This window comes from Mytilus galloprovincialis, chromosome 2 (genome assembly GCF_965363235.1).
Source record: "Mytilus galloprovincialis chromosome 2, xbMytGall1.hap1.1, whole genome shotgun sequence".
In the NCBI taxonomy this organism is placed as follows: domain Eukaryota; kingdom Metazoa; phylum Mollusca; class Bivalvia; order Mytilida; family Mytilidae; genus Mytilus; species Mytilus galloprovincialis.
In genome coordinates, this window is record NC_134839.1 from 37,834,866 (window position 1) to 37,848,758 (window position 13,893).

The following is a 13,893-nucleotide window of genomic DNA, read 5'->3' on the forward strand; positions in this document are numbered from 1 at the left end:
GGCGTACTATATTATAATCCTGGTACTTTTGATAGCTATTGATAGTAACTTTGACAGTTCTTTTCTTTTACTTCACCAGGTGAGCGTTTCAACAATGAATGTTCTCAGGGATGATCGAAACCAAAGCATTTGAAAGCGGTCTAAAATCTAATACATGCCAATACTATTTACAAATAAGGAAACGAGATATGATTGCCAATAAGACAACTATTCATCAAAGCTCATGAAAAGTGGATTTAAGGGGGTAGACCTTGGTTCAGGGAGATAACTCTTTAAATCAGTTAAGCGTTTGTAAAAGTCAAGTTCATCAATGTATTTTAAGCATTTACCTGAAACAGATTGAAAATAATCTATGTAAGCTAGAAGCTTAGAATATATTTTTGAAAATGGTTGACACAAACGTACTGATGATTTTAAGAGTTATTTTCCTTAACCTAGGTCTACCTCCTTAAGCAATTATATTAGATGATTTGTGAAATTGTTTATCTTCTTTTGATAGGACAACAGAATGAACAAGTTGTATTTGAAAATTGCAACATATAAATACCAAAAGATTTGTGTAGCTATAAAAAGTAATATGCATTGGCATATCAATTTTAATTTAATTTATGTAATACGATGAACTTATAAATCCGGGTATGCTATGAAATCCCTTCCGGAGAACGTATTTTTGTTATGGAAAAACCTCTCGTTTAACTTGTTTTCAGTGGTTCTGCTAATTTCCATTTAGCGATCTTTTAATTTTCACAAGGGGCTACTAAATTTAGACAAGACAACATCGATCATTATTGTATATACTAATAAAGTAAAGCATTTATCAGAAGTTTAAATAATTTAAAGGGAAAAAAATATATGAGACATTTTATTTTGATATAAAAATATTGTTTTCATGACAAATGAAATAGAGGGTTATGTTTATGAACTGATTTTATACATATTTAATAATTTTTATATTTTTCAATTACAAACCAATCTCAGTATTTCAATCTTTTTAAAAGAATATCATTATATAATTATGTCTCAAGTATTTTCAATGTTTAAAAATACTGGGTCATATCCGGATTTTTTCATCGAATTAATCAAAGTTATCCAAGATGGAGTTGTGTTATCGGGAACACGTGTATTCTTAGTCTTTGCTTGTTTGGTAGATGTTTCATGCTTTCCTCCTGTTTTCTTCACCATCAAATAAGCAATTACAGCAAGCAAAGCCCCAATACCTGCTACTCCTATAATTGCGGTTGTAATAATTCCAGCAGTTGCCGCTGATGACACTGGGCTTTTGTCTGTAATAATATTAAAACATAATATAGTGCCTTAAGTTGCCAGAAATTTCTACACTGCAAAAATGTCTTATATCTCAAATTGCAATTTTTAAACGAAATTCATTCTAGGGCATGAGCGATATACTACAAGAGTGGTAAGATAATAAATTTGTATAGTGAAAGATGTCAATATATCATGATATTTATTCTGAAAAGATGCTTGCGAGTGTATTTTGAATTCAAGAAAAACAGACATCAGCATGACCGACAGAATAAAAAAAAAACAATAGTCAACACATCAGTTTTCAATAGACTAAACAAAATATATAGCCAATTCATACGTTTAGGGCTGAAAACATTTTCTGCTTAACTTTAGGCACCACTGGTGTTGCTTATGACTTTTAAATCATTTCAAGAAGTCATATTAGGTAGCAAGTCCGGAAACGCGGACGATTGTTTTTTTCTTCGACAGATGTCACATTTTAATGGATACAGCTTTAACCCAGAAATTCCGTTGCTGTCACCAATGTTTTGTTGATCATTACAAATATGGACTTTTGGCTTCTTTATAAAAGACAACTCTATATCCATAGTGTCTTCATTGAAACAAAATCCAGGGCTGATATGCATAACATCACTTCAGTTGAGATGTCCACTCGTAGTACTAATTTATCTTAGGAAACAAGGGGCCTCGGTAGCCAGTTACCACTAAGGTTGTGAGTTCGAAGGTTTTCTCCGGATTGATCGACCTATACAAAACTAGCCGCCACGAAATAGCCTAAATGCTGTGCCTAAAAGTGGCGTTGAAACACCAAAATTCAAACAAATCTTAGGACACAATAGCGTCCGTCCGTTCAGAACAAATCTTATTTTTTGTAGTTTTATACATTTCTCTCTGTCCATTGACATAGAGAAAAATATTCAACGAGTGACCGAACAACACATTAATTCCCGAATGCGCGTAGCGCATGAGTTAATTATCAGTGTTGTTCGGTCACGAGGCTTTATTAAATAGAAAGTTAATAGAGAAAATATTGGCCTCTTTTTATTCTTCACAGACCGTTAGTTAAAGATGGACATATATTCAATATTTAGTCTAAGAATGCAGCTTCACTAATCAAAGTGAGATAACTCCAAATTTCTGAGCTTTAATATTGCTAGGCCTAACCTATACGAATAGAAAATACAATTCTGCAGTCAAATAAAGTCTCATTTTAAGATTGAAAAAAAAACAGATATAAAATTAAGAACAACGAACATTATGTGAAATATACTGTCATATAGGTTTTTTGCAATAGTAGTGTTTATGTTTTTTAAATCTTTCTTGTGGCTAAATTATTTTTCTTTTTGTACTATTGATATTAGTTATTGTATCTATCATGTTTGGGATAAATATAAATTCAGTATTATGGATCAACACGAATCAAAATGTGGTACAAAGCTTTCACGTTTATAATTTGTCTGCGTTGTATTTTTGTCAAAATATATTTGTCTCCTTATCTATAATTTTTCTGTGTCTTTTTTGTCAAAATATATTTGTCTCCTTATCTATAATTTTTCTGTGTCGAATCGATGTACGTCCTTTTCTTCCTTTTCATACTACTGCTTGTGCAATTCAATTGAGCCAATTAATGTAAATTCATGTAATGTAAAACAAAATAAAACATTAAACCTGTCGGGAAAAACATAACAATATCATGATATAAATAAAATATTACTTTCTACTTCCTGTTCAGTTGAAGTTGTAGTTGACTGATGTATATATCCATTTGTTGTTTCAAACGCGATAGTAGAAGATATGGACGAGGTTTCAGTTGTCATACCATCGATAGTCGTTGGAGAGGCTATGGTTGTACTTTGTGACCACGTCGATAAATCTGTAGTGTCCGTAGTTTGAGTAATTGTCAGCAAAGATGTGGTTCCTGTCGGTGTTGAAGAAAATTTGATATCTGAGGTCTTTGATTCTATACGAGTTGTTGAAAATAACGATGACGTTGAATCTTTAGTTGATGTTGATAGATCTGTAGTATTGATCGTAGATGGAAGCTCAGTTGTAGTTGTAAATAGTAAAGATGTGTTTTCCATTTTGCTTGATGATTCGGCAGTGGCACTGATTAGTGATGAGGTTGTTATAGACAGTGATGAAGTGCTTGCTGTTTGCGTCGATAAAATATCAGTGTCTGTTGTTTGTGTTTCAGTATTTTTTGTTGACAGCATCGATGAATTAAATGATTGTGTAGATGATAAAGACGAATCAGATGACGTTTCATGGCTTATAATTGTTGTAAGCAAGAACGATGTACTTACTGGTTGCGTTGATGTGTTTTGTTCTCCAATATTTTCTGTGGTTTTTGGTTCTTTTATTAACATCATATACGAGATCACAAATCCCCCTTTATTTACTTGATCGTCACTTTTAAATTTGATTGAAACAGAGTCATTGTATTCATATAATGATTCATCGTTCCATTCGTTATGTGCACAAAGTTGGCCAGAATCTGAAATGAGTCAAATTTGCTTATAAAGAAATCAATACAAATTTGACAGATCAAGAACACAAGGGATAAACTTATTCTTTTGAATATTACTTTTTCATAAAGGACTTTAGATGTTTTATTATGCCGACATCATCTAATTTTAATATTTTGACATCATCGCGGAAAAAAAAAAGAATACATATTTTTAAATGTAAGACTTTATAATATTTTCTAACTAGAAAGTTAACTTTGCTCCAGGAAATGTTATCCTTGTGGGAAATTAACGAATCTTGCAGTTGTGCTTTTTATAGTAATGCCTTTTATTTCTATGCTTTGATTGGATCACAAATGGATAAAAACAGATAGCCAATTGATCTTTGCGATCTCTTTTCCAAATATGAAATATGGTAGTTGTTTGGACCTGTTTAAAACATATTAAAAAGTGACAACTGATTATCAAGTTTACATTTATAAACAGACCAATTATCAATATTAGGTACTATGATACTATTAAAAATCAAAATCGACTCGTGACAAGAGTATATAAATGAGTATTGTATTTCGTTAATATTAAGAAGTAAAATAATTAAAATTCTGAACGAAAGTCCATAAGCAAATGGCAAAATAAAAAGATCAATCACATCAAAAGAATGGATAACAACGGACCTTTTCCTAACTTTGTACAGGCATTTTCTTATTTAGCAAATGGTGGATTAAACCTGGTTTGAATACGTGTATTAAATAAAAAAAAGAGTGAATGAATGGCAAGAATAATCAAAATAAATATGAAAGAGGTTTAAGTTTCAATTATAAACTTTCAATACTTACTTTCATGGACAATTATCAATATATCAGAAATATCAAACCAAAATGCGCCGATCTCAATACATTTCAATGCATGAAATATATGTCAGTGCGGTTATGCATAACTTAAGTATATATTATATATAAAGTATTTACCACCGATTAGGAGATAATCATAACAAGAGTCAGTATTTTCTATTTCAACATCCATATACACCACGGATATTACTATGACTGAACTGTCCGTAGAAGATATATTCCATGAGCAATCGGTATCCCTAAAAAAAAAAAAAAAAGACTCAAAAGTTATAATTTTAAAATACTCTATAATTCATCTCTATAAATCGAGTATAACTTGTGAATTTATAGTGAGATTCTAGCATTAAGGTTAAAATGAAGCATTTTCATTTTATAACTCGTATATGATCACTTATAGTACAGATTTAGCGCTATTTAAAAGTAACACCGCAATATATGGCCAGTATTATTTTAATGTTATTTCCGTCTTTAATTAAACTTTAACTTCAAAAAAAAAATTGCAATTGCTTAACAAGGATGAGAAGTTCATTTTGTTTTCTGGAAAAGCCGAAAAATGCTTAAAAATATGGATAGGTAAGAAGGTGAGAGCGATATTAAAATAAATATAATATAATATATCATTTTATTCCGTACATGACAAGCCATAAAATAGTGTTGTTACAATATTTAAAAAGATCGTCGCAGAAAATACGATCTTTTGATTTTGTTATTTCTCTCACAAAACATTTCTCTCTCATTTTACAAAGAGATCTTCCGAACGAATGCTGCAGACACTTTTCACATTTTACATATATGTGTGTCAAAATTATACAATAAATATAAAGTTTTGTATATTTTCCATAATAATATATTGTTTAACTTATTTCCTTTATTCTTTATTTTATTAAATACGTTGAAATGTCACACTTGCCTTTTTTGTGACGTTTTCGCCGTATTTGTTTAATGTCTAATGTATAACAATATGCATTTGCGTTTTGTTTTTAGTTAGACAAGAAAATGTTTTTCAACGTGAAAAGATGTTTCTTTGTGTATGAAAAAATATATAGAAGTTAAAAGGGAAAATAATAAAAAGAAAATAAACACGCTATGTTTGTTTGTTTCTAGTCAAAATGTCACAAAACGTCGTGTGTTTTCTAACATTTACATTCTTAAGAACAATACAATATTGCAGTTACGTTTTCAATGAAAAAACACAAAACCGGAGTCCGAAACACATAATACAATATGCAATATGTTATCAAAAATTCAAAACAATTAATAAAGGATTACTGAATTGAAGAAAAAAAAAACGTATAGAGCACTATCTTGTCTACCATTTACTTTACGAAAGTGGAGTCAAGGTTCAAAACAAATGCGCTGTGCTGTGAAGTAAAAAGATTAATCAAATACCACACATACCATCATTTTTTAATATCCTTCACAAAAATAATAACCTTCGAGGAATTCAAAACGGAAAGTCGCTAATCAATTTGCAAAATCAAAACAAAAAACGCATCAAACGAATGGATAATAACTGTCATATTCCTGACTTGGTACAGGCATTTTCATATGTAGAAAGAGGTGGATTGAACCTTGTTTTATTGCTAACGAAATCTCTCACTTTTATGACAGTCACATCAAATTCCATTCAACTTATATCACATACGGTAGGAAAATTCTTAATTTTTATTTCTGTGGTGTTGTATCTCGGATTGTCTGAATCATATTCCTTCAATAATTCACATTGTAGATGCAGAAATATGCTATTTGAAAGATGACAAAAAATTCAAACTATTTGACAAATATAGGTATATTTGAAATGATTCTTTTTTATACATTGTTTATATTATCAGATAAACTTATGAATTATTAATGATATATAGCTAGGTTAATTCATTTTGAGAAACTGCAATTATAATCAATGTGAACGGATGTTTTTAAATTGTGTCTTAATGTTTAACAATACTCGTATGAATTTGGCAGAACCAAAAAGGTATATTCTTGTGCCATAAACGCGAAACTGAAGGGAAAAGAATATTTTAAATATGATTCCTGTTATTATTTGATAAACAAACTATAACAAAACTTACTCTTGGTAGTTTTTTGGAAAATTTGGACTAGTAATGAATTTTGGTAAAGATTCGGCTTCCAGGACACTTGTTTTAGAACAATCTCTTCCTGCTGAAAAAAATACAATTTAATATACATGTATATATTCTCTCAGTAATCTCTTTTAAAATAAACCATTCTAGTTGAATTAAACTACGCTCTTCTTGCCACAAATTTGAATATATTGGAATACTTGCTTATAAAATGATGAATCATAGAAGGTCTATGTAACCCTTTTGACTATGTTCTTTTTAAACAAATAAGTTAAAGGTATACTTAAAAGATGTCCATAGTACAGTAACAACAATGAAAAATTAAAAGAAACAATGTTATTTTTTTTTCTTATGTTTTGTGTACAATTGTTTGTCTGTTTTTATTTTTTAGCCATGTTAAACAAAAATAGGATAAATTCTACAATTTTAAAAGATGTCAGCTGCAGGTTGAAATCTGGTTATATCAAAAGCACAAAATAATTGCAATATATTTTGTACATCAAAACCAACCATGTCATGTATTTTACTTTCTACAAATTAAATACTTTAGACTCAAAATTCATAAAAACATAAAAAATCATTGGAAAGTAATAATTTTGGTGGTAAACGTCATCATTTTGTTTGGTAATCATGCATCATTTGAAAATAATGTATTTATTCAAAATGTCAAACTCATTTCCATTCTCCAAATTCAATTGGCAAAAATAAACTAAGTTGAAGCAATGGAAATTTACTGACATTGTCTTGATTTTGAACATACACTTTACTTCGAACGCAATTAATATTTTGAACATATATTATGGCGAATACGCTTTCACATGTGCCATTTTCAATTCCTAATAGCAGTGTAGCTATGCATCATGGAACAGTTCCACATTTAAAATTAGAAAGGACTATATTTGTATATAGGCATAATTTTCAAGATCTTCATTAGAATTTGGAGGAGATACACCCAAAATTGTTCACATTATGAAAATATGAAAAGTCTTTAAAGTAAAGTTAAAGATATATCATGCTGATAGTCATTACAAAACGCATGTCATGCAATACATCTCAAACAAATAACCACATAAAAAAGACTACTCATACAACTACATATCATGAAATATATACAAAAAGAAACTGATTTATATTGAAATAATGTTAATGCAAATAAATGATATATAAATATGTATGTCTAAACAAGTGATACATCTATGACCGATCCATCAATTGGATCACCAGTGAAGGTGATACACGGCTGAAAACATATATTCATAATCACTCTAAATATCATCACGACAATGTTAAATTTGCAAATTTGTGGTCTTCCTCGCGGGATTCGATCTCATAATGTTGAGATATTGAGATAACACAGCCTGTACTATGTCCAGTGCTCTAGACCACTCAGCCATCTAGAATGAACTAAACAATTCAGCTTTCGGTTTCTTAGTGTTACCTTACCTCGTCAGTAGAATCTTGAATTGTTACACAGTAAATGAAATATTAAGCACACAATGAAATTAAATGCAGGTTAGCTAAATTATCTATCGTAAAGGATCGTAAGATACAGTCACCGAAATATTTATTTTGATAAGAACGTCTAAAAAAGTGATAACTCTACAACAGATCCATACATGGCTTTACTGATAATCCTTTTGTCTATTTCGGTAACTTAAAGGGACGACCTGTGTTGCATGTTCTTGATGAAATATCTGGGTTTTTTTTCAGAACATACGTATCACTGTACAGGTGTATTTAATCTGTGAAATTGTAAAGAGTCGTCTCCCAATTCCAATTTCCCATTTCAACTGCAATATAAGTTCTCACCTATTTATAGTTTACATATGTAAAGCATAGTTATGTTACTTCCTTAGATTTCTCTAGTGATAATATATACTTTTATAAAAAAAATACTTTCTGAATCTTTGATTGCCTATGACTATATTTTGCTACACACGATAACAAGTCCATTCAAAGATCAAATATTATAATTACAGAGGAAAAATCTTACACATATCAGAAGATTCAATGATATCTATTCTGAAGCCTTTTCCATTATTTGTTTGGTCATCATCTGAGGTGAACTGTACGTATAACCCTTCCACGCTAGCTGTCCCTGGAATAGTTTTATCTGGAGAATCGTTATTGGTGGTATCAATCAAGACCTTTCCCGTGTCATCTAAACCTGAATAGAAAAAATAAAACAAATACAGTCTACGTCATTTCCTTTCAAAATGATTCACTTCGATCACAGAAAGAAATAGTCCGGTCATAATATTAATAATAAAGTAATCACAAAAAGGCATGTTTTGAAACAATGTCGAAATAGTGAATTCTTAGCTAAAAACTTGACGAACATAACATAATGAAGACACATTGCCTAAACTACGTAAGATATGAAGTGTTTTGGCAACACGACCGCTTTAACTGTGATATATTCATGTGCCATATCCAGATATGGAATACCGAGGTTCCAAGAAAGTTGAACTTGAACGTAAAATACCAAATAGTTCAGATGAGACTTTTTCGGACATTTATTTCGTCTGTGAGCTGCAAGTAATCAGTCAGCTTTATTAACGAAAAATCATTTTAAACTTTCACTCAAATTAAAAACAAACCTTTCTACTTAAACGATATGTTTGGATTCTGTGCGTATTTTTACATGAAAGTAAACACCAGGACGCATGTTGACGATTTTAATAAAAGCTTACAGAGAATATGTTCTGCAAAGGACATGAAAATAAAGTGATATATTTCCTAATCTTAATTTTACTAAAACTACAGTCTAGAAAGTTGTATGGGCATATGCTTTTTGCAAACATTACCATATTATATTAATATTTTTGCACAAGTCACATATCGGAACTTGACCTATACGTGTAATAAATATTGTCTTTTAAGATTGTTAATAACCATGAAAACAACGCATTTATATTCTAGCTTAACATTTGAAACGTTTCATTGTAAAAGGGGAAAAGATCTAGTAAGGAAATCGAAAGAAATAGGTCAGATACTAGAAATAAAATAAAGACTAATATCTGACATTTTATATTTAGGCTTTTCAGAAAAACAATTTATTTGTTTAATTTCCATTCAAAAACACTGAAACAGATTAAGCTCTTTATGTGCATCACAGAACTATTTGGATAAATAAATGCAAAACAATTCAATTTTCCAATGACATTGCGTGGTGCATTCCTTCTGAATGAGATTTGATATGATTTAACTATGATGTTTATATATACCATATATACCGTTTTCATTTACCTTTTAGTTTATAAAGAAACAAGAATGTGTCCCAAGTACACGGATGCTCCATCCGCACTATCATTTTCTATGTTCAGTGAACCGTGAAAATGTGATAAAATCTCTAATTTGGCATTATATTAGAAAGATCATATCATAGGGAACATGTGAACTAAGTTTCAAGTTGATCGGACTTCAACTTCATCAAAAACTACCTCGACCAAAAAGTTTAACCAAAATTTTAACCTGAAACGGGACGAACAGACGAAAGAACGGACGGACGGAGGAAGAATGAACGAACAGAGGAACGAACGGACGGACGGATGCACAGACCAGAAAACATAATGCCCATAAATGGGGCATAAATATACATGCATCTATACGGACATGAAACGAAACTCTCGATTAGTTTCTGAATTATCATTTTATAAATACACATGAACTACTAAATTGAATATAAAGTTGATTCATTTCTCCATTGTCTAAGGTAAGGTTGATATATATCAAAGTTGAATTGATTATGTCACTTGATGTCGTAGCTGTTATACTCTGTTGCAAATGACGTTGCTAATTTGATTGAAATGACGTTAAACGACAAATATCTTTAATCATATTGCATTACCTTTGAAGATCTTCAAAATATCGTTAGTGGGTACCTCTAATACATGACGAACCCTATAAAGAAGACTGCTTGTATTTGAAGAAGATATAACTCTCCAGGAGCAGTTAAGGTTCCTGAAATAGTACAAGAACAATCAAACAAACAAAATACATAATAATACAGCTCTTGTATCTGAATTAACAATTGTTAGTAAGGGTGCTTTTTAACTCCATTATTTTGTTCTACTTGTGTGTTCCTCTTTTTTAAAAAACAATCTGGTTCAACAACAGATACTTCGATAACAAGAATCTGATCAAGATCCGTTCTACTTTTGAATACTTATTCAAGATACTCGAGTTTGGTCATAATGGATGATAATATAGCGGGTATGTTAAAATTTTGAGGCAGAACAACGAATCCGCAGGAATTTGAATGTAGCGAATTGTCAATCTTTATTTCAATCAGAGTTATAAGACTGTTTCATGTAACCCCCTTATTTCTTGATTTTAAATGTATTTTCATTGCATATCATGCACAGTTATCACACTTCCAACAATGTTTTTTGTTTCCATTTATTGATCATTGGACACGCATCTTTATCCGGCATCCTTGAAAATAAGTAAGTTTTATTTTGTTTACCTTCTTTTTAGAAACATCCCACTGTTTTTATTTTAGCGCTATTTGTGACTATAATGAAGATCAAAAGCGCATCTGTGGTAATTAGAGGTATCAGTATTATACTACCGTTCAAGTTTCAAGTATCCAAGGTACAAAACACAAAAACTAAGGGAATGACATTGACCGCAAAGAAACATGACCGGGTAAAATGTATATTGCTTTCATGCATCGCATGCCAACTAATCCACATTTAGTCAAAATATCGCAATCGTGAATGGAACACAATCGATAAAATAACATAAGAGACGTTTATTATAGTATATAAAGATCTGAAACATCAAACATCAAATACATGGGAGTTGAAACATAGGCCTTCGTGTAAATGAAACCTTTGTAGTGTCTATTCTTGTGTGTTTCAGCATTTACTAGTATCAGCCTGTTTTTGAGAAGTTCTTGGATGAATTATTAGAATAAATGGAAAAGACATTTTAGAAAGAAATATAATTGGATATCCGTTATACGTACTGTGAATAATTTCCTGATTGAAAATTTGGAGACTCAATATATATTTTGGTAAACATCTGTAACTCTATGACTAATGATGAACCTGAACACTGGCTGTACACTAAAATAACATTTTTAATAAAAACAAATAAATGAATCAATAAAGTGACAAAGATCTAGTGAAAACACATTCTTTTATAGAATCAAAATAATTCATGGCAACCGTAGATTTATTTTCATTTAGCCACAAGTTTAGCACTCATATTCGGATACAAGTTTAAAATGTTCTCAGACAGTTTATGAAGTTTCTACACTAAATCCATTGGCTGTGTTTTGATTGATTTTCCAGTCTGAAAAAAATAGTTTGTTTACTAGTTGTGATCACCTTTGAACTAACTGTCAGTAACTGCAAGTAGTGTTAGGTCGTTCTTTTGTGACATTATAGATGCACTTGCCTCACGTGCTATTATCTTTGTTGGTTAGCTGTCTCATTGGCAATCATACCACATCTCCCCAATGTACAATTGGTATATATTTGGTGAGTGTTTATACTGATATATCTTTAATGAGTGGGTTTACTAATATCTGATGAGTTTTTTCTGATTTCTTTGCTGGTTTTCATACATATATATTTGATGAGATTTCTTAAGCTCATATTTTTTTTTAGTTTTCATACTGATGTCTTTGAGTTTCTCATGCTGATATCGTTGATTAGTTTTCATACTTATTTCTTTTGTTGTTTTTTCATGCTGGTATCTTTGATAATTTTTAATACTGATATCTTTGATGAGTTTTTCATGGAATAAAATTGAGAATGGAAATGGGGAATGTGCCAAAGAGACAACAACCCGATTTTTAACCAGTTTTTCATATTGATCTCTTTGATAAGTTTTTCATGGAAATATCTTTAACCAGTTTTTCATATTGATATCTTTGATGAGTTTTTCATGGAAATATCTTTAACCAGTTTTTCAGACTGATAGCTTTGATGAAATTTTATACTGATATCCTTGATTTGTTTTTCATTGTCATATATTGATATTTTTTTACACTGATATCGTTGATGAGCTTTTCACTTGTAAAAATGAATTTTAGTCTAAAGGTAGAAGGATGTGTGAATTAGAATATATAGAACTTTTGATAAAAAGTGTGGGTCAGAAGTCTATTTTCACTCTACAGGTTGTGCAAAATTGTCAAATTGTGTATAGATTATGCTCAGCAAATCCAATTTTGTGTGATTAAAAGAAAACTACACACTATAGTTTAAAGATAAAATATGAAAAAAAGAAACATAGAGGTCACCAGACTTTTTTTCTACTTTATAAAAAAAGTCAAATTCATATCACATTCGATTACAAAAAGGTTCTTTATCTAAAATCTAAAATATTCTGTTTTTTTTTCAATAAAGCCGTAAGTATGATAAAAAATTAATTTTCTATATTAACAAGAAAAGTCATACATATGAATTACATACTACTTTCGAAATTTGCCCATTGCATGAAAAGATCTAGACCAATTGTTATTTGTTATTTCCTAATCCAAGATGTAGGAAGATTAAGGAATAAAGAGGGCATACTTGTCCTGTTCCTCGGATAAGAAATGCATGTTTTAATGCTATCCAACTTCCTGGAATGGAATAAGTGCGCTCTCATATGTTTTTCGATGTCATTGAATGTTTCAGTACAATTCAGAATAAGGTATAGTTTTACGACTGCCACTTTACTTTGAACTTACAAGACAAAATAGGTATCAATGCTTGAAATTGCATAAATCAACATAGAAAGCAATGTTAATAGCACCAACTAAGCCGTCTGAACATAGACTAATCAGATATTGATTGAATGCTAATTGTCTGAACAGGACTGAAATTACCGCAGTGGATAATTCTGAAAAAAAGACAATTTATCTGTTCAGTTCAAAATGGCCGTCTCAGGTCAAAATTTGTTTAGTTGTGTTTTTTACTGAAATCTTTGATGAGTCTTTGTTATATACATACCTTTAGGGAAACATATTGATAGCAGTATTAACCAATAAAACTTGTTCATGTCTAAATTCCACTTTTACAAATCATAGTGTCATGATGCTGTCTGAAATACCAATATAAAAAAAAATATTAAGCGATCGATAAAAATTGACACCAGCTTACATCTAGGTAAAGGGATATGCCAATTACTTTCTATTATTCCTTTTTAGTGTTATTATTGTATTTCAAAGATATATAAACTTTAAGATAAGATCTTTTACAGTATTTTATACTTTTGACTGACAGAGCAATCATT

General features: G+C 30.4%; 1 protein-coding gene across 1 annotated transcript in view; it reads right to left on the reverse strand.

The window, feature by feature from the left end:
- Positions 1 to 846: 846 nt before the first annotated feature.
- LOC143063541 (uncharacterized) overlaps positions 847 to 13,893 on the reverse strand; it is a 33,381-nt gene continuing 20,334 nt past the window's right edge. Inside the window, exons 2-9 of the mRNA XM_076235744.1 lie at positions 13,611 to 13,701; positions 11,636 to 11,735; positions 10,514 to 10,626; positions 8,657 to 8,830; positions 6,652 to 6,742; positions 4,700 to 4,821; positions 2,981 to 3,760; positions 847 to 1,283 (exon numbers count right to left, since the gene is read on the reverse strand). Of these exons, the coding sequence (XP_076091859.1) occupies positions 1,021 to 1,283; positions 2,981 to 3,760; positions 4,700 to 4,821; positions 6,652 to 6,742; positions 8,657 to 8,830; positions 10,514 to 10,626; positions 11,636 to 11,735; positions 13,611 to 13,659 (1,692 nt within the window). The 5' untranslated portion in view covers positions 13,660 to 13,701 and the 3' untranslated portion in view covers positions 847 to 1,020. The remainder of the gene's footprint in view (positions 1,284 to 2,980; positions 3,761 to 4,699; positions 4,822 to 6,651; positions 6,743 to 8,656; positions 8,831 to 10,513; positions 10,627 to 11,635; positions 11,736 to 13,610; positions 13,702 to 13,893) is intronic.